The sequence below is a fragment of the Temnothorax nylanderi genome, unplaced genomic scaffold (assembly GCF_030848795.1).
Source record: "Temnothorax nylanderi isolate EJ_2023f unplaced genomic scaffold, tnyl_v1.0 TNYL_tig0372_pilon, whole genome shotgun sequence".
Taxonomy (NCBI): Eukaryota; Metazoa; Arthropoda; class Insecta; order Hymenoptera; family Formicidae; genus Temnothorax; species Temnothorax nylanderi.
Window position 1 is genome coordinate 165,119 of NW_027249434.1, and position 24,246 is coordinate 189,364.

At 35.8% G+C, this 24,246-nt stretch overlaps 1 protein-coding gene and 1 long non-coding RNA gene across 4 annotated transcripts; one reads left to right on the top strand and one right to left on the bottom strand.

Annotated features, from left to right (window-relative positions):
* The first annotated feature begins 1,384 nt into the window (after window positions 1-1,384).
* LOC139781883 (LON peptidase N-terminal domain and RING finger protein 1) lies at window positions 1,385-20,224 on the top strand. Of its 2 annotated transcripts, XR_011720720.1 has the most exons (10): window positions 1,385-1,850; window positions 5,555-5,673; window positions 7,616-7,738; window positions 9,915-10,109; window positions 11,949-12,045; window positions 12,125-12,324; window positions 15,540-15,841; window positions 16,237-16,444; window positions 16,836-19,762; window positions 19,884-20,224. XR_011720720.1 is itself a non-coding variant. In XM_071720773.1 (9 exons), the coding sequence occupies exons 1-9, from the start codon at window positions 1,790-1,792 to the stop codon at window positions 17,196-17,198; spliced, it is 1,668 nt and encodes a 555-aa protein (XP_071576874.1). In that variant the 5' UTR covers window positions 1,385-1,789; the 3' UTR covers window positions 17,199-20,224. The 2 variants fall into 2 exon arrangements, 1 of the variants encoding a protein (XP_071576874.1); XM_071720773.1 differs by having other exon boundaries at window positions 16,836-20,224.
* Window positions 1,789-5,560, bottom strand: LOC139781884 (uncharacterized). Of its 2 annotated transcripts, XR_011720721.1 has the most exons (4): window positions 4,813-5,560; window positions 3,933-4,073; window positions 2,308-3,466; window positions 1,789-1,916 (listed from the first exon to the last, which is right to left on the bottom strand). It is a non-coding gene; the product is annotated as an uncharacterized lncRNA (long non-coding RNA). The 2 variants fall into 2 exon arrangements; XR_011720722.1 differs by lacking the exon at window positions 1,789-1,916 and having other exon boundaries at window positions 2,015-3,466.
* Window positions 20,225-24,246: the final 4,022 nt, after the last annotated feature.

Below are 24,246 nucleotides of genomic sequence, written 5' to 3' on the forward strand. Positions count from 1 at the left end.
ACCAACGAGATGTCATACGCTGTTGATACATTGTGCATCTCGTTGGCTGGCGTATCATCATTAGTGTCTGCTGAATGGTTCAAATAAAGCATTTCGATGTTTGCAGTGAATTTAATAGCTCACACATACTATTCAACGAGTATATTTTAAAGATTTCTTCTCATTTTATTTCTATATATGAAGGATGATTGATATACATATAGTAATCTTTGAACATATTGTTTTATAATTATTTTATTTTAAAAGAATTCTTTTTTGGATCTATTTTATAAGTAAAATGATAACTCGTATAGCGCAATATATTGTCTTTCTGTACATACTTTATTTTATTTATTTTTAAATACAAAGATGTAGTTTTTTTCTTTTATATATGGCATAATAATTAAATTACCTTTGTTGGTAAATTACAAAACAAATGTATCAAAATTCTTCTCTTGAAAATTAATAATTACGTTCTTAATTATCATACATCAATATAAAATACGTAGTTAAAATTCTACCTTGTTATAAATATTCTTTAATTTTGCATTAGAAGTTTTCTCATACACAAGTAAATTCTCACAAGTAAAAATGATAATTCTATTAAGCTATAATAAAACAATATGCTGTAATATGATTATTATAACGCAATAAGAATTATTCTGTAACGTACGTGCTACTAAAAATCCAAAACAATCTTCTCAATTCTATGCACGAAGATAGAAATTATTTTATGCAAATAAATCTCATTATTATAACTGTAAAAGATCTTTTAGAATATTATTATACATATATAAAACGGAGAATGTAGAGATTAGTGCAATCTTCTCATTTCCATAAATAAAAGGTAATATCTTCGTGGTGCAACTAATGATTAAAATCTTATTATTAGTAGAAGAAAGTTTCCCCTATTATAAGATAGGCTTCTAATATGCGATAGCGAGGTTTCTGCTAAACTAATAGGTTCTATCTGTTGGTTTCATCATGAACTTATTGCCCTTAGAGTAAAACCTATTTAGTGGAAAATTCATTATTTGATCGTGCGTGCACGATCTCGCCTACTACAGTTTTTAATTCTGCACATAAACTTTCGGCAATCACGCAAATTAGATGATAGTGGGAGCTTTCCAGCAAGCGACACAAATCGACACAAGTATCGTTTTATCTTTGTTACTCATTGCCAAAAAAAAAAGATAGAACGATGCTTGTGTCGACTTGTGTCACTTGCTGGAAAGCTCCCAGTATCTCATAATAAGGGACTTTCCTCTATGTATAATTATTTTACGATGTTCTCTCACTTCCAAAACAAAGATAATACTTCTACATGCAAGTGACACTCAAATTTCATTATTAGCCACGGTTATTTTGTGAGATATCGCTAAATCGAGACAACCTTTTCGTTCCCGTAAACGAAAACGATAATTGCACGCGGCAAGCAGCATCAGTGATGCGATGCCAGCAACAACGGCGGTGACGGCCGCGGTGGCGGTGCCGGCGGCGCAACGCGGCGCGGCGACGTGATAGAGTAGTACGCGCCGGGTGACCGACCTTTACGTAACGTGCGGCTGTTTGTGCCGCGCCACGCCGCGTCGGCATGGGTGACGTCTACTACGCTGCGCGCTGCAACGACGATGCGTCGACCGTTGCAGCTGCACCGGCGCGGCGCGGCGTGGCGCGGTTCGGCGCGGCTCAGTCCGCGCGACGCGTTCGCGATGCGGCTGTTTAAGCTGTATTCTTTTCCTTCCCGCCTTCCGCTCCTCCCTTCGTGGTTGGCCAGCGGCCGGCCGGATGCAGTTATATCGTGCTCCGTATGCAACCAAGAGGAAGATCGTCGCAGTATCTCCACATAAATTGGGCGTTCGCCGCATCACGTGAGAATTGGATGGATCAATATCATGCCGAAAACGATTAATGTACTTTTTAGACGAGTTTATTGCCTGAAAGAATGGGGAATATGTCGACAATATCTTGAAAATAAAGATCTGTTATTTTTTTTAAATTAATTAAAGGTGAAAACAAGAATCTTTCGTCGGAATATAAATAACGGTTTTTATATGATAAATTACATAATATACTTGTATTCTAGTTCCACGCATATAAAATATGAATAAGTATAGTGATTTTTAGTAGAATTTTATTCAGTTTTAGTATTTTTATATGAAATATATGTAAGTATTATATGGAGCCATTGAACTTACATGTTCAAATTTACATTAATTAAAGATATTAATTTTTTCTTGAAGTATATTTGGTACATTTAACAGCATTTTACATGCTTTAAAGGAGAATAATTTTCTGCCAAATTTTCGCATATTGAGAGAGAAGTACCTTGATAATAAGACGTTCACTAATTTATCATTCATCATCCGTGAAGACTGAACAATCCGTACACTCTTACTCCCTTGACACGTTATCTGTCACGATTCCAATTCTCGGGAATGCCGAGAATGCACAAGCTCGACAACATGTGCAGCAACAGTTCTTGCTCCGATTTTCACGTGAGCGCTGACAATAGTATACGCTCCGTATGATGCTCCGTTAACTCGGTTCTCGAACTCGGCACTGGCAGTCCTCTCCCTTCTTCTCTCTTTTTCCCTCGTTCCATACTGTTCGTCTTCTTTCCAACGAAGGTCAGCAACCGTCTGTCGCGCCTGGATGCGCACGCGGCATCGAACCTTTCGATGTGCGTCAGCGCATCTTCGTGCAATTTAGGAATTTCGAAGATACAAAACTATACTTGATTTTTTAAGAATAAATGATAGCCTTGGTTTTCAATTTGCTATTAAATTCTATTTTTATACTAACAAATGCTGAATATTCAAAACAGCTTTTTCTAAATAGTATAAATATTTTTGAGTTCTTGTAAATTTACGATTCAAGATATATCGAGAAATTTAGTTTAATTAACGCATTGTAATCTGAAGATAAAAGTGATTATGTTAAATCAAGCATCAATATATACTTCAAAATTTAACGTAAGAATAAGAGATAAGGTTTATACAACAATGTCCGCGTAAATTGGATATCTTCGCATCGCGTCTTTAAATATCAAAAGTTCAGATACTCAATGAATAAAAGTTTTGTCCCAACTATATTTTTGGAAGAAGCAGTTTAATTTAACATGTGCTTGTCATGCGATTGATTAGGACTTGTGTAGTATTAGTTTAGATTTAATCTAATACATAACGAGAAATCGCGTTATGAAGAACGCGTTCTAACGATCGGGTCGATTGCCCGCGGTGAGCAAGCGATCGATCATCCGAGGCGGACCTTGGCATTCAATCGAACAGACAGGAAAAGCGCTTTTTATAGTGTATTTGAAGAATGATCGCGCTAATGAATGAACTTGTTCGTCGGTATCCCGTTGTATTTCTTGCAGCTTAGCATTGACGCAGAAAATTACGTTCTTTTGCACGCATTTAATCGCGCATGAGTGCTTACATAATCGACGCAATCAGAAGCACGACTTGATTTCTCGATGAAGTATCTGTAAATTATCACAATGCATCAGTAATAATAGCGCCGGAAATATAAATTAAAGTAATTTTCGTGTAAATTCTGATTTTACATTTTATACGACCGCAAAATTAATTCTTTCAATTAAAAAGGATTTATGAGAATTTAATTTATTTCTACTTCTACTACTACTCTTTTTACTATTTTAAGAGATAGTATGTAATATTAATTTAAGATTAATAATTCTAATTGTAAGACAAAAGTCACACTTAATGTAAGTTTAAAGTTAAGTTTAACTAAAAAATAAAGGTATATATAGTAAAGACACTAATAAACTTAAATATGTTACACGTGTAATTCAACGATAACAGGATTTTTACGATATAAGAATAAGAGGCTTATGCAATAATGTCCGCGCAATGATTAGGTTTCTTTGTGTCGCGTCTTTAAATTCAAGCGTCGCAATATTTAAAGACAAGTTACGTAAGCCGACTTACGGGGATCGCTCTTTGTATTTATTCAGTATATCAAATGTTGGAGATTCTTCTAAGCAACATCGCAGATCCATTATGATCATAAGTAGACTAAGTATATCATTACTAATGAGTGTTTAACGCGTATCCTGCTTCTTATTTATCCTGAAAACAGAAGTACACGCATAGATAAACTAAGGCGAGATTATGCAAGTCGTCGTCGCATTACAAGTAATTATATAACAATTGCTTTCAAAATTGCTATATCTATTGAGATGGAACTTTATAAAACATATTGTCTTTTTTTACTTTATCACAAAATATTTATATATTTTTAAGATAATTATAAAATTTATAAAATATTTCTCAAGTAGTCCAAAATATGATATAATATAATATCCAAAATATTATACGTTTTATGTTAATACTAGAAGTAAGTGAAAAAGTACATATTAATGTATTCTCCACAACAATCTTCTTTGACAAACAGAATTTTATCAAACTCTTTGTTATCTCATTATTTTAATTTCCATTTTATGTAGACATTATATATATTTCTTTTCTTATATTAAATCTGCTATCTTTAAGCATATATCTTAAGGTCCAATTAATTTTTTACACACTTTCAAAAAATTGATGTTGGATATTCTAAATTTTTATTGCAGGCAATAAAGACAATTAGTTTATCCTATACGTTTTTATTTCACAATTTTTTACTGCAATTTTTTTCTCATTCAAAGTTTTGTATCATCTAAAACTTAACTTTATACAGAAATTTGGAAAGAATCAATAATTAAAATTTTCAAAATGTTAAAATCTGGCAAGTTATCTGATAGTTTATTTGAGCTTGAAGCACATTTTTTTTCTAATTAATTTTTTCATAGAGTATAAAACATATACACACTTTTAGCATTCGCGATATTGACGTGCGCATTGGAAATTTTCAAGTAAGGGACTCCAGCCGCGAAGGCAATGACATTGCTCACAATGGCAGGACGCGCCGACGCCGCCTGCATTGGCCGATGGCATCGTCCGCGGTCGCTTCTATGAAATAGAAAATAGTTTCGCCGCAAATAAACGGCGCTTTTTTACGAGACGAATTTCCACGAAATTAAACAAATCCAGATTGCTAATAGCGTAAAAAAAAAAACTCTTAAACCGCTCAGAATTTATAGACAATGATAATAAGTCCGTAAGTGCATTCTTATGCAAAATATGCATCGAGGTATGCGTCAATGACGCAATGCTCTTTCGAATACTCATTTGATTTAAATGTCATACAAGTGTGTAATATTATTGCATCAAATCATGAATATATGTAAAATTATAAATAAAAGTTGCCAGAACAAGCGATTGCGCTACCAAATATATGCACTTATTAATTTATTTGCAAAATATCTACTTTGCATCTCTATTGTTCCATATGAAATGTGTGAATTATACTGCTAGTCACCAGTCATGAGACAGCATTCACTGACGTTGATCAAATACCTGCTCTGCTTTTAAAACACTTCAGGATAGAATAAATTTATTCCAATTATTTCCAATTCCAATTATTTCTCACAGAACAAATCCTAAGGCATTTCAAACCAGAACTCGTTCGCAATTCGGTAGGCATTCTACGAGCTTGTTTTCTCATGTTTCAGCACCGAACAGCCCGCTCCACCTTAGCAACAGGGCTCACGTCTTGCTCCTGTTGAATAGGCCTTTAGCCGCTCTCACGGACGCTGATTATGCAGTTAGATTGCGGCCAGACTGGGGCAAGGTGAGGAAATACAGGACCAAAGCCTATATATATATCGGTACATGTGTCAGCAAAACGTGCCTGCTTTAAATCTAAATGCATATATTTTGATTTAGTAGCCTTTATCTAATTTCAACTTGGCAAAATGTTTTAATTAAAATCCAATGTCTAAAAATATATTATCTTTATCTCCACCTTTGATTTATCAATTTTTGACATAGGGGAGACCGGGGCCTAACCGTCGAATCAAATATCTCGGAACCTGTATATTGTGCGAACTCGCTATTAACATTGTAAACGCTGCTTATGGTACCCATGTGACCAACGGAGTTTCGGCAGGTTATCTGCCGAGGCAGGTTATCTGCCGTGTTATGATTTTTACGAGGGTAAACGTGTTTTCGGAAGGTGAAAGTGAAATTTTCTGCGCGTGGAAATTTTGTAATATCTGCAATAATATTTGCTCTCCAAATCTCAAAGTACGTGATTATAAAGAGTAATGCATGCTGCTGAACACGAATCCAGTGTAGTTTTTTCATTATCGTTGATGTCTAATATTTCGTGGGCGATCAAACCTGAAACTTGTGCTTGGGGCTTATCCGTCAGTAAGCACCCGGGGTTTATCCGTCAGTCTCGTCACTGTGGCGCGCCGGGCGCACGACTTCGGCTCACGGCGATTTCAGGTTAGGTTTCCCTCGAGCGTGATTCTGTCTTCCCTTGCACGTGCGTCAGTTTGTATAGGAGGGAAATGGTACGCACGTATCGTCGCAAAACGGGTGTTATGGCCGACCGAAAAGATGGCGGACCGTTGTTTTCGAGATCGCTCGCGCTCACGGCACGTCGGCGAGGTACGGCGAGGCACGGCACGGCTCTGAGATCCCGTGATTTCCGCGCGAGAGTTGACATGCCGCGCGCGTGGTAGATCGTCCCGACTCCCGGCCGCGGTAAATCGTCGTTGTTGGTCGTTGTGTCAGTGACAGTCGCGCGTGCGACCGCATCGTCCAGCGTTTGCCGCATCGTCTCGGCGTCATTGTCGCCGCCGTTGTAGTGGTGGTGGTGTCGGTGGTGGTGGTGGTGGTCGTCGTCGTCGTCGTCGTCGTCGTCGTCGTCGTCGTCGGCGCGTCGAGGAATCGGCGCGAGGACGCCGTTGAGTCGGTAAAATGGTCGCGCTCCACCGCGAGCTTTTCTAACCCCCCCTCCCCCGTGTCGCTATTTATCGCTCCCCCGCGAGAAACGCGGTTTGGTTAGGTTGCTCGAGAGTCCGCGCTGATCCTATGGCACCGGAACGCCGTCACGCGTGTTTCCCGTGGTTGTCCGCGTTGACAATATGACGTGCCGTTGGGGAGTTTACGATTTGGTTAACCTCTGTATTCACGTGCCTAAATTGTTTTATGGAATAGGTAAAACAATTATTTTTTAATAATGTTTCGCATAAAAATTTTAAATAAATTTTTATATTTTTCTCTTAAAAAACAATTATTAAAATGTATCCTATCATTTTTCCGGATTAGATGTACGTATATGTATTGAAAATGCAGTGTGACTGATTAGCCCCGGGGGGGTGACGCTTAAACCCCGGCATTTTTGAGATTTCAATTTTTCCACCGTTGTCGTTTTTGCTCTATACCGGTTAAACAAAGCGACGTAGATAAAAATTTCCTATATAAATTTTGTAGCTAAAGGTTCACTCTTTACAGTGGTATACCACATTTAACTAAAATTATTTATTTTCTTGTTAAAAATCGGCACCGAAAAAAAACTGACGGTTAGGCCCCGGTCTCCCCTATGTATATGTAAAATATGTTGTAGTAGTAGTATAATAGTATAAATTTTATTATGATCTTATTACTGTTATATAAAGATAATTATTAAATTATTGCGGCATATAAATTTTATTTAGAAATAAAGCTTATTACAAAACTTTTTATAATATTTTAATTTTAATAGTTTTACTTTATATCTTCAGGGACATTATAGAAGAGGAATCGCTTTATCGGCGCTTGGAAGACACGAAGAAGCGCTCTATGCTCTCTGCATTAGCGTGGCCATTGACAAAAATCCGCAAATTGTGCGTCATGAATTGACCAAGGTACGTTTTCTCATTGCTTTTTATTATAAAAATAACCAAAAATAATTTATTATCAAAAATTATTAAAAGTTAGTGAAATACTTGTTCCAATTCCGAGACACTCGCAAAATACATATGTATGTTTCATTATTAATAAAAATATTATTTTAAAAAATATTAATTAATTAAAGAAATATTACTTTGGATAACATTAAAACGGGAATATACTTAAAATTAATCGGTTATCTGCACCTGCAGCATCAATTATTTTCCAATAAATAGCATTGTGTGTAATTGAAAATCTTTCAATAATAAAAAATCATCGAGTCAAACTCGATTCACTTCAAACATATTCGAATCGTGTTACACCATAATTTATCAAGTTCTCGTAATATTCTTATAAAATAAACCAAAAAATCGAAAAGATAAGACGAACCGTAGCCCGATCATAGGTAAGGGATCCACGTTCCTCGCGGAGCAATCGCTATCGCGCGACTGGCGGAATGCGCCGCGGGGAACCGAATGCATCCATCTCTATCCGGAGAGCATCACCAACACAAAAGAAATGCGCGCCGCGGCGTTTCCGGCACGACTGCTGCCGGCCGCGCTGCCTTAATGACTCGGTACGATGGTCGTCAGGTGAGTGACCCGCACGCCAGGGGCAACGATAACCACATTCGCGCAAGCGAGCGAACTGATGTTACTCTCGTGAACAAACGCGCCGTTTCCAGTGTTTCCACGTGTTGTTTCACGCGGCTCGCGACGGCGTCGATATATCGATCTTCCGCCGTGTGACGCACGGCCCCGCACCCGCTGCGTTCTTCACCCTCTCGTACATAATGCAAAATGCTTTTCTTCTACGTCGAATTTTTTAAGTGCTGCACATTTCTCATTCACATCTTTTCGGAAAGCTTTTATTTGTTAATCAATTTCTCGTCTTGAGATACTGCATGTAACAAGCTTTCTCGCTGCAAATCCAGCTCTGTTGTGCGGAGAATTTCTTACGTAAAGATTTGACCGGTATCTTAAATTACCCTGAAATTTTTATATATCGTTAAATCCGACATAACTTGATAAAAATTTATTGTAAACCTTATGTCCGATCTATAAGTATAAGATGTCGTATTCCGATCGATATTTAACTTTGAAACTACTCGATGTCGTTAAGTTTCGCAATGTTGCGTCACGCAAATATTTGCTAAGCTCGAGAAATGCGATTGCGTATAATAACAATTGATGAATATTAAATAATTTAATGCGACAGATTGCGTCAAATTTCGAACTAAGCTATATAAATAATGTAAAAAGCGGAGCGTGTTGAATTTCGAATGTACAGCGATTACATAAGCGATGGCAGAATCATTGATGCAAGCCACTTATGTAAGATCAGGGAATCATTCTTTCCCGTGCCGCTGAATCCGTCAGTTGGGTCCGCATTATGGAAGGCGCACTTTTACTTTCATCGTCCGAAAACGTCTCGGATTACTCAACCGTGTTATTTCATGCGTTAATCGCGCCGATTTAGCGACCAGTTGAATACCCGTCGCGATCTTGCAATTAGAAGCATTTCATATATAGGACACGTCAAGGAAAAAATACGTGCTATTGAAGAAACAAGTAGAATTTGTACATTGTTAGCGAAAGTTTTATCCTTAAGTTTAAATCCTTATTTGTGATGTTCTATTAATGTTGAGTCCTTATGTTGGAATAACGACTCAATTATTTTCTCATGATGATTATTGTATTTCGAACCCAAATTCAGAAAAAATTTCGCATCTTGCAAAATCTTGCGTTTTTGGCAAAAGTTAGTTTAAAATTAGCTCAGAATACATTAACCCTTTTCATGTACTTATTCTATACATATTTAATATAATTGTACATTTAATGGAATTTGAAAAGTTCGATAATTATCTATAAATCCTAATATAATTATAGTTAAAAAATTAGCACGTTTTTTAAAATCAGATATCTTACAATAAAGAGTATCAAAAATAGGTATATAAATTAAATTAACTTATTTCTAAGATTTAATTCATATTTTATTTTATATTATGTAAAATATTTTATTAACAATATTTTGAATTAAATTTCTTTTGGGGAAAAATCAATTTGGTTTGGTAATTGTAAGTGCGTGTTTTATATTTTGTACAAACTTATTCGATTAATACATATATTACCAAAAATGGTCGTGTTCCAGATTCTGCACAGAGTACTGTCACCTAAGGTGTATCGGCAGAGTGTCCTGTCGTCACGCACGCCGTATAGTTTAACGAAAAGCGCGTCACGCACGAGGAATCGTCATCAGCTAATGAATCCCAAGCGCAGCCGACGCGCAGCCCTGAACAGGTCCGATTGCGAGGACAACAGCAGCGGCGAAGAAGAATTCACACAGGTGCTTTCTTTGAAAATTACCTGATTTTATGTTTGTTAAATATTTCTTATACTTAACAAAAAAGGGTTCAAGTTAGATTATGTCACTCAACATAAGCAATTAAGAAATGTGATAAGCGCCTATAATATTAGACATTTCGCAGTAACTGTCATTATCATTAACAGTATTATCTGTATTATTAGGAATAAAAAGTACAGTATCGTCGACAGCACAGTCATTATTATTAATAACAAACAGTAAAATGAATACTTAATAGTATCTTAAGTCTTTTATTTTATTATTTGTTTATTATATTTCATTATACACTGGGCAACAAAATTATCGCAACAAAAATTTACGTCAAAAATTTGCCCAACTTCAAATAAGCATAACTCCGCGAAAAATTGTCATATATCTGAAAGATTTTTTTTTCATTTTAAAGGGTGAAGTCTGTACTTTAAGGAACCATTGTTAGATTTTGAATTTAGCCTCCCCCCCTCCCGCCGTTCTTCCAAAAGTAAGGACGTGTTACGTCTCCAAAAAATTGCATACTTTGACACATTCTACGGAGTAGAATGAATTTTTTTCGTAAGTATCATGGCAACCATCGTAAAATATGGACTTTTCCCTGCAAATTAAAAAAAAATTAAGTCCGTACGATTTTTTTTCGCCGAGTTATGGCTTATCAAAGTTACCTATGCATTTTTGTGCATTCAATTACCGCCAACATTAGTATTACCCGATGAACACTACGGGGAGTTTATTGGTCGGATTTTGCCTATCGTGTGTGTGTGCGTGTGTGCGTGTGCGCGCGTGTGCGCGTGTGCGCGTGTGTGCGTGTGTGCGTGTGTGTGCGTGTGCGTGTGTGCGTGTGTGTGCGTGTGTGTGTGTGTGTGTGTGTGTGTGTGTGTGTGTGTGTGTGTGTGTGTGTGTGTGTGTGTGTGTGTGTGTGTGTGTTAGCAGAGATTTGCGCAAACTAATTTTTATTCAATCGAGGCATTGTTACGATTTTGTCTTTTGTTTTCCGAATGAGCAACACAATACACTAATACAGTGACTGCAATACTGTGAAGTTTTGTAATACTGAAGTAAGTAACTTCACAGTACATTACTTCTGTAAGTAACTTCACAGTATTGCAGTCACTGTATTGTATTTGCTCATTCGGAAAACAAAAGACAAAATCGTAACAATGCCTCGTTTGAATAAAAATTAGTTTGCGCAAATCTCTGCTAACACACAAACACACACACACACACACACACACATACACGATAAACAAAATCCGACCAATAACCTCCCCATAGTGTTCATCGGGTAATACTAATGTTGGCGGTAATTGAATGCACAAAAATGCATAGGTAACTTTGATAAGCCATAACTCGGCGAAAAAAAATCGTACGGACTTAATTTTTTTTAATTTGCAGGGAAAAGTTCATATTTTACGATGGTTGCCATGATAGTTATGAAAAAAATTCATTCTACTCCGTAGGATGTGTCAAAGTATGCAATTTTTTGGAGACGTAACACGTCCTTACTTTGGAAGAACGGCGGGAGGGGGGGAGGCTAAATTCAAAATCTAACAATGGTTCCTTAAAGTACAGACTTCACCCTTTAAAATGAAAAAAAAAATCTTTCAGATATGACAATTTTTCGCGGAGTTATGCTTATTTGAAGTTGGGCAAATTTTTGACGTAAATTTTTGTTGCGGTAATTTTGTTGCCCAGTGTATATATTCTTTGAAATATTTAATTTTTAAAATTTTTATTTTTATCTTAAATATCGATATATTTCTAATCATCTGTTCAACTTTTACATAATTATTCCAAGCTTAATTATTTACTATATTTTTTATTTTACAGACAATAAACAGAAGAGTTCGGTCCCCCATTGTGCCGCAAATCACAAAGATACAAGCAAGTTTGGATCGTGTATATCAGGATATAGAAAAATTGAAAAGTAAGTATTATTGCCCGTGGATATAAGAGTATACTTCTTTTATATTCGTAAAAATATCTTAAGACGACGTTATTTGCAGGAATTGAACCGAGACCCGCCGAAATCCTCTTGCCAACTCTTTCCAGCGGCACCGCTGGAGAATTGGATTGTATCTTATGTTGCCGCCTGCTTTGGAAACCTGTCACGACACCCTGTGGTCACACCTATTGTTGGATGTGCCTGGACCGTTGCCTAGATTACTCCTCGGCTTGTCCCTTGTGCGTCACGTCTTTGGCTGACGTAAGAGAACTTTCTACATAAATGTTAATTAATTTTATAGAAATGCTTTGAACAGTATTGTTATTCTGACGCAGCATATTAAAATTAAAAATCAAGAATTTAGAATAATTTTGATTTCAAAATCAAATTCTGGTGATATAGAATCAACGAATTTATAAAGCAAAAAAATATCTGTTTCTTTCTCTCTTTCTATAAATTTTATTACAAAACTCAATAATGTTTAATTAAATAATTTATAAATTATTTAAACTTTTGCATCATTTAGTTTCAAAGCACAGAATAGTGTTAATTGTCTTTATTCAAAATTATTAGTCAGCTTTTAATTTTTTTACTACCATTACACATTGCAGCCTTAGCATTTATGTAAGTGTTATGACTGTGTATTATGACTGTTGGTCTTTACGTTTATGTAACTGATGCATTTTACATTTTTCTCCAAAGAATTCATATCTTAAAATTTGCTCACTTATTCACGAGCTCTCGATCTCAAAAAGCTCGGCAGGGAAATACATCGATGCGAGATTCCACAACAACACCTGTCCATAAATGAGACGTAATGCTTTCTAGCTGTTAACGACGATGCCGCGAATTGAAATGATTGTTTGCGGTCGTCACGAGTTTCCGCGTTCGTGGCGTCATTACTGATCGCCTGTATTATATTTAATGACGATGAGGACAGCGACGTCAACGATAATCTTGCGGCGCGTTACTCCTTGTTTTTTCGTTCTATCTCCGCAATATATCGATGATTGTACTTGATTGTCTAGAAATATTCTTTCTATGACACTCTTTTTACTATCGGATATACCCAATTAATAACACAGGACCACAAAAAATTTTTTTTGAAAAGCAACTGGGATCAGAGTAGGTGTTTCTTATAGATTTTGGGTCACTGAATCCGAATTCGTAAACCGTTTTGCTCCATCACGTCTAGATTTTTAGATAATCGAGAAAAATAGCGGAAAATCTGTGAAAATTGAAATAAACATTTAAAGAAAGAGCAAAAGTATAACATCAAAGAAAGAGAAAAAGTATAACATCAAAATGCGGTCGCAGAACTGATTTAAATATATTTTGGTAAGTTAAATAAAGTGCAAAAAAGGAGGATGTTAAAAAAGGAACGAATTTCGCCCAAAAAGGTGTAAGTAAAATAAATAGTGTTTTTTGTAGATCTTGATCTCCTGAATACGATAAAGCTAATAAAAAGTTCGTGGTGCTTGGGGAACACCTTGAAAATTGAGCATAAACGTGGTGTATTTACAGAAATTCGGATGATATATGCTATATCATAAAATGTACTGGTGAAAGATTTGTTGGGAAGAGAAAAGGGGGAAGAAAGAGTGTTGTGTGTGTGTGTATGTGCGCGGGTGCGTGCGTGTGTGTGCGTGTGTGCGTGCGCGGGTGCGGGTGCGTGTACGTGTGTGTGTGTGTGTGTGTGTGTGTGTATGTGCGCGGGTGCGAGTGCGGGTGTGCGCGTGTGTGCGCGGGTGCGGGTGTATGTGTGCGCGTGTGTGTGCGTGTGTGCGTGCGCGGGTGCGGGTGCGTGTGCGTGTGTGTGTGTATGTGCGCGGGTGCGGGTGCGGGTGTGCGCGTGTGTGCGCGGGTGCGGGTGTATGTGTGCGCGGGTGCGTGTGTGTGCGCGGGTGCGTGTGTGTGTGTGTGTGTGTGTGTGCGTGCGTGTGTGTGTGCGTGTGTGCGTGCGCGGGGCGGGTGCGGGTGCGGGTGCGGGTGCTGGTGCGAGTGCGGGTGCGGGTGCGGGTGAGGGTGCGTGTGCGGGTACGGGTGTGTGCGCGCGTGCGCGTGTGTGCGAGTGTGCACACACCCGCACACACGCGCACACACGCGCGCACACCCGCACACACCCGTACCCGCACACGCACCCGCACTCGCGCACGCACACATGCACACACACACGCACACAAAACACTCTTTCTTCCCCCTTTTTCCTCTCCCCAACAAATCTTTCACCAGTACATTTTATGATATAGCATATATCTCATCCGAATTTCTGTAAATACACCACGTTTATGCTCAATTTTCAAGGTGTTCCCCAAGCACCACGAACTTTTTATTAGCTTTATCGTATTCAGGAGATCAAGATCTACAAAAAACACTATTTCTTTTACTTACACCTTTTTGGGCGAAATTTGTCCCTTTTTTAACATCCTCCTTTTTTGCACTTTATTTAACTTACCAAAATATATTTAAATCAGTTCTGCGACCGCATTTTGATGTTATACTTTTTCTCTTTCTTTGATGTTATACTTTTGCTTTTTCTTTAAATGTTTATTTCAATTTTCACAGATTTTCCGCTATTTTTCTCGATTATCTAAAAATCTAGACGTGATGGAGCAAAACGGTTTACGAATTCGGATTCAGTGACCCAAAATCTATAAGAAACACCTACTCTGATCCCAGTTGCTTTTCAAAAAAAATTTTTTGTGGTCCTGTGTAATCTTATACAAGTCGCATTGCTCTTTGGGGTTTTGCAATTTTTATATTAATTGATTTACATATAAATACGTAAAAGTTGCGAAAAATGGTTTTTAACAGAAATTATAAATAGAAATAATTGTTTGTTCCGCCAATAATGATTAAAACAGAAATGTTTATTATTCTCGACAACAATTGGCAATAAGTATATTGAAACGACTTTACAACGTTTCGATCCTCAGGATTGGGTCCTTCTCAAGCAATCTGGTATAAAACTAATCTTTGTCACCACTTACACATCTGAGTTTACAAAAATTTTAATCGAAATGATCATAAAATTAATCGATGTATAAGTCGGTGATAGCAGAGAATGCGTTTTATCAGGAGAGTGTGACCACCGCGATGAAGTGCTGTCGTTAATGAGCACAGAAGAATTTCGGAGCAAGACATTATCGCGGAGCGACGACCTGCGCGTGTTCACATGTCGGAGTTGAGAGATGTACTGAAATTATAAATATTTTAATGCTAAAAGAAATAAGCAAACATTTTTATTATGTAAACCAGCAGTTATCATAAGACAACGATAACATTTTTTTACTCTTCTATTTCTCGTTTTAAATAGTTTTATTACACATCCACATGCTACTCATGAATTTAAAAATCCTGACTAAAAATACTTGTCGTTCTATATTTACTTATGTGCTTTACTTGTTTGAAACCGGTATCATAAATGGCATGACACACGGATATTTTATTAACCAATTATCTTCTTCTACTTTCAGTATCTAGCCAGTAGCCAAAAAACTGTGACGGATTTTGTAGAGAGAGCGCTTAAAACAGTGGCGCCTGCAGAATATACCTCCAGAGCTGTGAGTCATCAGCTCGAACTGGTCCAAGGACTTGGTCTTTTGGGTAACGAACAGATCGCCGTCTTCATCTGCACGACAGCCTTTCCCTGCGTTGCCTGTCCCCTGTTTGTCTATGAGCCTAGATACAGGCTGATGGTCAGAAGATGCGTGGATAGCGGAGTGCGTCAGTTCGGAATCGCTGCATGTCTCAACAAGGAGGCAACGGGCACGAAGAGGTGTGGCAAACAACTTTATTTTACGATAACTTTAAATGAAATTTGTTCGCGCACAATCACAATTTAAATTAATATATTGAAATGCGTTATTTTAATTTTTTATATTTTAATTTTTAGCTTCTTATTTATGTCTCTTTCGATCAATCTTAATTTGTCATATTAACCGGTTAGCAGCGTCAAGAAAGGTTGTTATTCAAATACAAAAAAATAGTAATTACGAATAGTATATTGCATGTAAATGTAATTTATTTCATTAAATTTTTAATGTACAATTTTGTATATATGATGCACGGTTTACATGTCGTTTATATATCATATATTATTATTATGTATCTAAAAGATATCTAAGAGATATAGCTACCAAAAACTAATAATATGTTAATCCATTTTTTCAGATATGCAGAATATGGAACTATCTTAGACATTCGAGATCGAGTATTGCTCAAGGATGGTTGTAGTATTCTCAGCACAATCGGTGGTAGAAGATTTAGGGTTCTTTCTGGTGGAGAAAAAGATGGTTACGATACAGCACAGGTGGAATTTCTCAGGGACATTGTTGTACAAGAAGATCAGTTATTAAATCTTCTGGAACTTCATGATAAGGTAAAAATGGTACAAACTCAAATGTAATAAAACGAATTTTAATCAATTATATCGGCAACGCTGCAAAAATTGTATATTATTTATATTATTTTTTTATTTATAAAACACAAAAATATTAACTTCACGGTTTTAAATATTTCTTGCACACTTATTCGCAATAACCAAACTGTAAAAGTATCTTAATCGTCTTATATTAATATTTGAAAAAGTTTTAATTTTTTATTTACTTCTATTCCTCTTTAGTTATATTTTTTTTAATCTCATCTTTTGATTCTCATTCGTAATATTAATTAATTTTAAAAAAGGAAAAAATATATTTTTCGTATCATAACAGCAAGAAATCAGTTAATTTTCTGACAATTTAGCGTTACTTATCCCTCTAACGTTACAGGTACGAGCAAAAGGTCGAAGATGGTGGGACACAGTATCGATTTCTCAGAAGTCCGAGATCCAACGAGTGTTTGGACGTATGCCGGACACAGAGGAAGACTGGCCGCGTCTACCGGATGGTCCATCGTGGGCATGGTGGTTGCTTGCGATTCTGCCGCTGGGACCGCAGCTGCAGGTGGGTATTCTGGGCACTACTAGCTTGGAGAAGCGGCTACGAGCCATCGAGAAGACTCTCGATCACATGGAGCAAAGACAACTGACAATCGCGGCTGCTCCTTCCGAGCAAACGACGACATCATCGAGCATCTGCCGGGACGGAAGAGCGATTACGGAGACGGCGATGTCGGTCATTCAACAATCGTAGAGAGTAACAAAGGGTCGCGATACCTTAGGAGTAACCAATGTCATTCTGTGGCTTGGAAATAGGATCGCGAACCTTGTATCTCACATTCTGCGAAAAATTTCAAGTAGCAAAAGACAACAATCTTAAGTGGTAGAAATTATTTTTAAAAAATTTATAAAATTTATTCAATAATCCAATTCTCCAATTTGGCAGACAAAGTTTGAAATATTATTCAGTAGAATTGATTAAGATAATATCTGATTTTTGCATAGACTGCAAGTCTTGAATACTGCATTTACTAAGCCCATATTTATGATCTTGTCGCACTCTGATAGAAGACACAACGTTTCTCTACAGCCATGTCACAGGAGGGCATTTTTATTATATTTACTTTCTAAGCTAGTAAACTAATTTAGTCGGTCGAATCTTTTCTACGTCGATCTCTCATCAGTTGCTCCCGTGATGCGATTCCTCGATTGACCCTTCGAGACCTCTACTCGACGTACAAAACATCTACAGAATGCGTGGAATCTATAGAGATCTTGGAATGCCTCGTAAGAAAACTGGGTCGATCGATCAGCAAACGCACCTATCGTTCAATTTCGTTCAGCGGGGAGTTTCGAACGGCTCCTTCTCTCTCTTCTTAGATCTAGCAAGGAAAGTTTGGAAGTATCCTTCACCGATTTTAATGACCTTCGGATATTTCTCTTATTTTTAAGCTGTTCTATAGCATATCCGAAATTTATCAAAATCGACGAGACACATTTCCAGATGTTTCCAAGTAAGTTAAGTTCCAATCCGAGCATTTTGCACCTCGTGCTCGTTAAATCTTCTGCTGAGCGCCTTATCGATGAGACGACGAAAAGAAATAAGTCTGCCTAAACTATGAAGTGATAATAATTATTATTAGTTTAAGTTAGAACTAATTGTAAGGTATAAACAATATTTATTTTTACGTAATATATTATTTTCTAATAATATATAATAAGTTATGTTAGTGCGAAATTAATATTGTTACTTGATAATTTTCTATTAACGTAACGAAATTAATTGCGAAAGAACAACGTTAATTTATAATATGCAAAGATTTTGATCATGATTTTGACCGTTGGTGACCGGTAACATATCTGAGAAGCCGCGTTTTCTCGGTAAGGCGTTCCAATCCTCTTCGCGCTATCGCAATATGCAAATCTGTTCTTCCAAAACATTATATGGATATTTATTATGTATATCTATATTGTATATGTATACCTACACATATATTTATGTATACACATTCGAATGCGTACACGTGGCAACTGGAAAGTAAGTTATCCTGTTTTTAACATTTCAATGTGTCATGACGCACAAATACTATTTGAGTGCAATGTACACATAGCGAGTGAAAAATAAAAATAAGACTTGGATATAATGCCCACGCATTCAGTTTATATATTATCATCTTTGTTAGCTAATCTAATCTAAAGATTTTTATTTTAATCGGAAAATTTAAGTTATAAAAACAGTTTTGAAATTATTTTGATTAATTTCAGTATCCGTACGTACATGTGTACAATTATAATATTTTATACTAATTACGTAAACTTACTTCCGTTGCACGTAAATGCATCGAAATCTCTCGTGCACGAAAATTCGTCAGTGAGCGAGTGCACCAAGTAGAAAGTTATATTATCGATAAAAATGCTCATAGCTGTCATGACACAAATTGTCTATTCCGCGTATTCTGCATAATACATAGGGGAGACCGGGGCGAAGTCGTCACCGGGGCGGAGTCGTCATTGCAATTATCTCGAAATCTGTATGTTGTGTGAACTCGCCATTAATACTGTAAACGCGGCTTATGGTGCCCACGTGACCAACGGAGTTTAGTGAGATTATGTGCCATGTTGTGATTCTTATCGAGGCAAACGTGTTTTCGGAAGTCGAAAGTAAAATTTTTTGCACGTCAAAAATTTGTAATATCTTAAATATTATTGTGTCTCCGAATCTCAAAGTAAGTGATTCTAAAGAGTAATGCATGCTGAACACGAATCCAGTGAAGTGTTTTTATTTTCATTGATTTCTAATATTTTATGAGCGACCAAACTTGAAACTTGTGTCCGGGGCGAAGTCGTCACCAAGCCATATCATGGAGGCTTCCGGCGAAAATCAAAGTTAGAGATCCTATAGTGTAACAGAGATTCGCCAATGATCACGTGATCGTGAAATTACGCTGATTGGTCAGAGTAAACTGTGTTCATGTAGCTGCTGCCATATTGAATTTTATATAGCGACAAAGTGTGTGTTGTTGTCTTCTTGTAGAGGTTAGTACATTTTACTTCGTCTTTTATTATTTATAGACTTTTACTTAATGAATTATTTTTATTACATTATTAAATGCTTTGCATTAATTGTGGCATATTTTTTGCACAGAATTTAGCCTCGCTATGCCAAGTAATTGTACTGCAAATCGCTGTACCAACAATAGTAACAAGGGTTACGCAGTATTTAATTTTCCATCTAACGAAGACGTTCGGAAAAAATGGATAACAGCTCTTGGAAGGAGCTCCGATTGGCGACCCACAGCTTCTCAAAGAATTTGTGAGGTGAGTGATAGGAATTAATTTCTATTAGTTTATTTTCAGCTGTAATAGAACTTTTAATAACTAGTGTTTCTAATCTACATTTGTCCTATTTCTCAATCTGTAATATTTTTTTATATTTCAGGTTCATTTCAATTCAAACGATATAGAGTTTGTTGCTGGACGGAAACAATTACATAAAAATGCTATACCGTGTCACTTCTGTATGTGCCTATATGATAAGAAGCCAAATTAAATGGATATATTGTTCCTCACAATTCTGTGATATTTCTATAATTTTAGTTCCTATTCTTGAGAGTGATATATTATAATTAATTTCAAATGACATATATTATTAAGTATATTATTTGAACTATGTTATTAAGTAGATTCCCCATGTTGCGCAATTTCTCTGTAAACGTTAAATAGCTGTACTATTAATAGGATTTTGGTGAAATAAAAAAATAAACATTTTTTTATTAAGTACCTGTGTATTTTATTTTATATCAGTTCAAAATTATGTTACAAAATCATATTATTTCCATATTTGATTCTATCCGTAATTGCTCCATAGAAATCGGACTCCTCAATAATGAGCAGTGATCAGCATGTGTATTTCTTTTATTATTTACCAAGTCCAATTTTTTCTTTGCGTCACTAGATACTTTTTTTTTACCAAATACTCCTCATTCTCCTTCCCAGTGTGAGCAAAATAATTATGTTCAGACACATAAGTGCGTGGTAAAGTATTAATAGAGTGGAGCTGCAGAGGTAAAAGCTTCTTTACCTTTAGCTGGACTTTCCGAATAATACGCATGGTCTGCAGTTTCAAATATAATAAGAAGCCAAATAGAAAGAATCAACTAAGAAACCAAGAGAAATCCATGAAGCCACTTGAAACTGCAGACCATGCGTATTATTCGGAAAGTCCAGCTAAAGGTAAAGAAGCTTTTACCTCTGCAGCTCCACTCTATTAATACTTTACCACGCACTTATGTGTCTGAACATAATTATTTTGCTCACACTGGGAAGGAGAATGAGGAGTATTTGGTAAAAAAAGTATCTAGTGACGCAAAGAAAAAATTGGACTTGGTAAATAATAAAAGAAATACACATGCTGATCACTGCTCATTATTGAGGAGTCCGATTTCTATGGAGCAATTACGGATAGAATCAAATATGGAAATAATATGATTTTGTAACATAATTTTGAACTGATATAAAATAAAATACACAGGTACTTAATAAAAAAATGTTTATTTTTTTATTTCACCAAAATCCTATTAATAGTACAGCTATTTAACGTTTACAGAGAAATTGCGCAACATGGGGAATCTACTTAATAACATAGTTCAAATAATATACTTAATAATATATGTCATTTGAAATTAATTATAATATATCACTCTCAAGAATAGGAACTAAAATTATAGAAATATCACAGAATTGTGAGGAACAATATATCCATTTAATTTGGCTTCTTATCATATAGGCACATACAGAAGTGACACGGTATGGCATTTTTATGTAATTGTTTCCGTCCAGCAACAAACTCTATATCGTTTGAATTGAAATGAACCTGAAATATAAAAAAATATTACAGATTGAGAAATAGGACAAATGTAGATTAGAAACACTAGTTATTAAAAGTTCTATTACAGCTGAAAATAAACTAATAGAAATTAATTCCTATCACTCACCTCACAAATTCTTTGAGAAGCTGTGGGTCGCCAATCGGAGCTCCTTCCAAGAGCTGTTATCCATTTTTTCCGAACGTCTTCGTTAGATGGAAAATTAAATACTGCGTAACCCTTGTTACTATTGTTGGTACAGCGATTTGCAGTACAATTATTTGTCATAGCGAGGCTAAATTCTGTGCAAAAAATATGCCACAATTAATGCAAAGCATTTAATAATGTAATAAAAATAATTCATTAAGTAAAAGTCTATAAATAATAAAAGACGAAGTAAAATGTACCAACCTCTACAAGAAGACAACAACACACACTTTGTCGCTATATAAAATTCAATATGGCAGCAGCTACATGAACACAGTTTACTCTGACCAATCAGCGTAATCTCACGATCACGTGATCATTGGCGAATCTTTGTTACACTATAGGATCTCTAATCAAAGTCAAAGAAGCAGCAGTGGTCGGATTCCGGTGAGGACTTGGATAATATGTGCTGCGTGTGCTCAGAGATGACAGAATAGAGCTGACGAGAAACGTGCGAGCGTAGGACACATAAGTGTGTGCGCTTTTCTTGTAATTATTTTCCGCCATCGTGTTTTTAATTAATGTTTCCATTTTTCTATTAAAAAATAATTAATAAAATGTATCCTATCATTTTTCATGATCGGAATTATGAATTTTTATTTAAAATTCAGTCCGAGAATGAAGTGACGACTCCGCCCCGGCAATTTTGACATTTCAATTTTTGCACCTTTGTCGTTTTCACTCTATACCGGTTGAACAAAGCGACGTAGACCAAAAATGTCCGTATAAATTTTATAGCCAAGGGCTCACTCTTTACAACGGTATACCACATTTTACTAAAATTATTTGTTTTGTTGGTAAAAATCGGCACCGAAAAAATAGTGACGACTTCGCCCCGGTCTCCCCTACTTATGTGTGTATTGGCATACAATTATGATTATAAGAACGATTGGTTAGATCTCTATTAGAATAATAGCTAACTTCCATCAGTTTCTTAAAAATATAAAGTACAGTAAAAAAAGCGAAGAGATAGAGTATATAAAAAAATATCTATATAATTGGTGCGTCAAATAATTATCTATTAAATATCAAAATAGAAATTACCGTGAGTAAATGCTGTTGAATAATTTTTTTGATAAGTTACAACGGCATTTGTACATTCACTGGTGCAATCGCTCTACGAACGTTTTACGAGTCTGCTGGAACAATCACGCGCGAAAGCGCGATTGTAGAAAGAAGTTTAATATCTGCGAAACAGGTTTATTCGAAAAAGCGCAAATATTCTTGAACGAAAACGAAATCCTTTTCGGCGATTCGACGTCGTTGCACGGCTGCGAATCACAGGAATTTTCCGGATAAATGATCGCCGTACTGATTTTACACAACAGTGATTCGCGTGTCCCGTGCGGCCCGAAATCCCGAAAACTTTTTATACTTAGATTTATTCCGTCGCTCGTAAGATTTTTCAATTATGCTAGCACGTAATAATTTATTCATGCGGCTTTTCGTATCGTTGAGACACAGCGATCGCCTGAGGAGCTAGAAATATCATATCAATTGCGCAATCAAGTATTCGTGAGAAACATAGATAGTACGGTTGTTGTTATTTATTATCGCAAGTAATTTTATAAATTTTGAATTAATCTACTGGTTACTATTACACTAAAAAGCTAACTAAACAGAAATATTCCGAAGAAAATTATGTTTTTCAGTCTTTTAGCGGTTTATTAACTTGTGTCATTTCAAGCATAAAATGTGAATAAATAATTCCTTTAAAATGTTTTATTTCTTGTGCATTGTAAACTGTTTTGTACAAATATTGTAGGTATATTTTATCGCTGAAGCGTGCACTTGAACACGCTCCATGTTCCACGCTCCAACACTATCGTGTCTCATGATATCAGCCTATATAATGCAGTTAACTAAATATATCCATGATGACAGATTTTTCCATTAGTACCTTTAAATGAATCAATAACTAAGAAGAAGATCAATCTATATATATTTTCTAAATAACATTGTATTTTTTAAACATTGTTTAACTCAGAATATTGCATGATTTAAATGGAAAAGAAATATCAAAAGTCCATTACTTCTTTCATAACACGTATCAAAATATTTTTAATTTTTAACAAATTTTTAAAAATTAAATTTTTAATTTTTCCGCTATTTATACCGATTATAACATTTTATTATTAGGAGAAATTTTGATATTTGCCCTACAGATTTAGCATTAAAAATGTGGCTGTCCGATTCTAGATCTGCGAAATCTATGTAAATTTCGTGATTTTTAAATAATTACATTTAAAAAAACAGATTATTATTGAATTACTAAGCAAGCACTGTTGATGCAATTATTATACACATATAAATCTCTTATATACATATAAATCTCTTTACACGATAATAATAACGACAATCGTTACGAAATGGTGTACTTCAAGTCCATTTTTGCAAAAGTATGAAAAGTATGATAGAAAGTTTTTTAATTGATCGACATAACGCGGTACTCTGTCTCTGCTGCAACTCAATATATGAGAAGCATCCTCTATCTAGATTTATATCCTATTCTCTAGACTTTTATGAAATTGTGAATCATGCATTGTGATATTACTATATAGCCTACCTTGTATATTGTTATTGCTACGTTACAACTACTATACGTAATGCCACACGACTTTCCATTTTTACTTCGACATTTCTATATTTATCTTCATCTCTTCATATGAAAAATATTGTAATAAAATATCACAAAGTCAAATTTGTTTATGTGTTGTTTTCTGTTAAAAG

Bases quoted from the DNA above. Each gene is read 5' to 3' on its own strand.
- LOC139781883 (XM_071720773.1), top strand. From the start codon at position 1,790: ATGCAACCAAGAGGAAGATCGTCGCAGTATCTCCACATAAATTGGGCG. The intron at 5,674-7,615 runs GTGAGGAAATAC...TTATATCTTCAG, and splicing joins TGCGGCCAGACTGGGGCAAG to GGACATTATAGAAGAGGAAT. The intron at 15,842-16,236 runs GTGTGGCAAACA...CCATTTTTTCAG, and splicing joins GAGGCAACGGGCACGAAGAG to ATATGCAGAATATGGAACTA.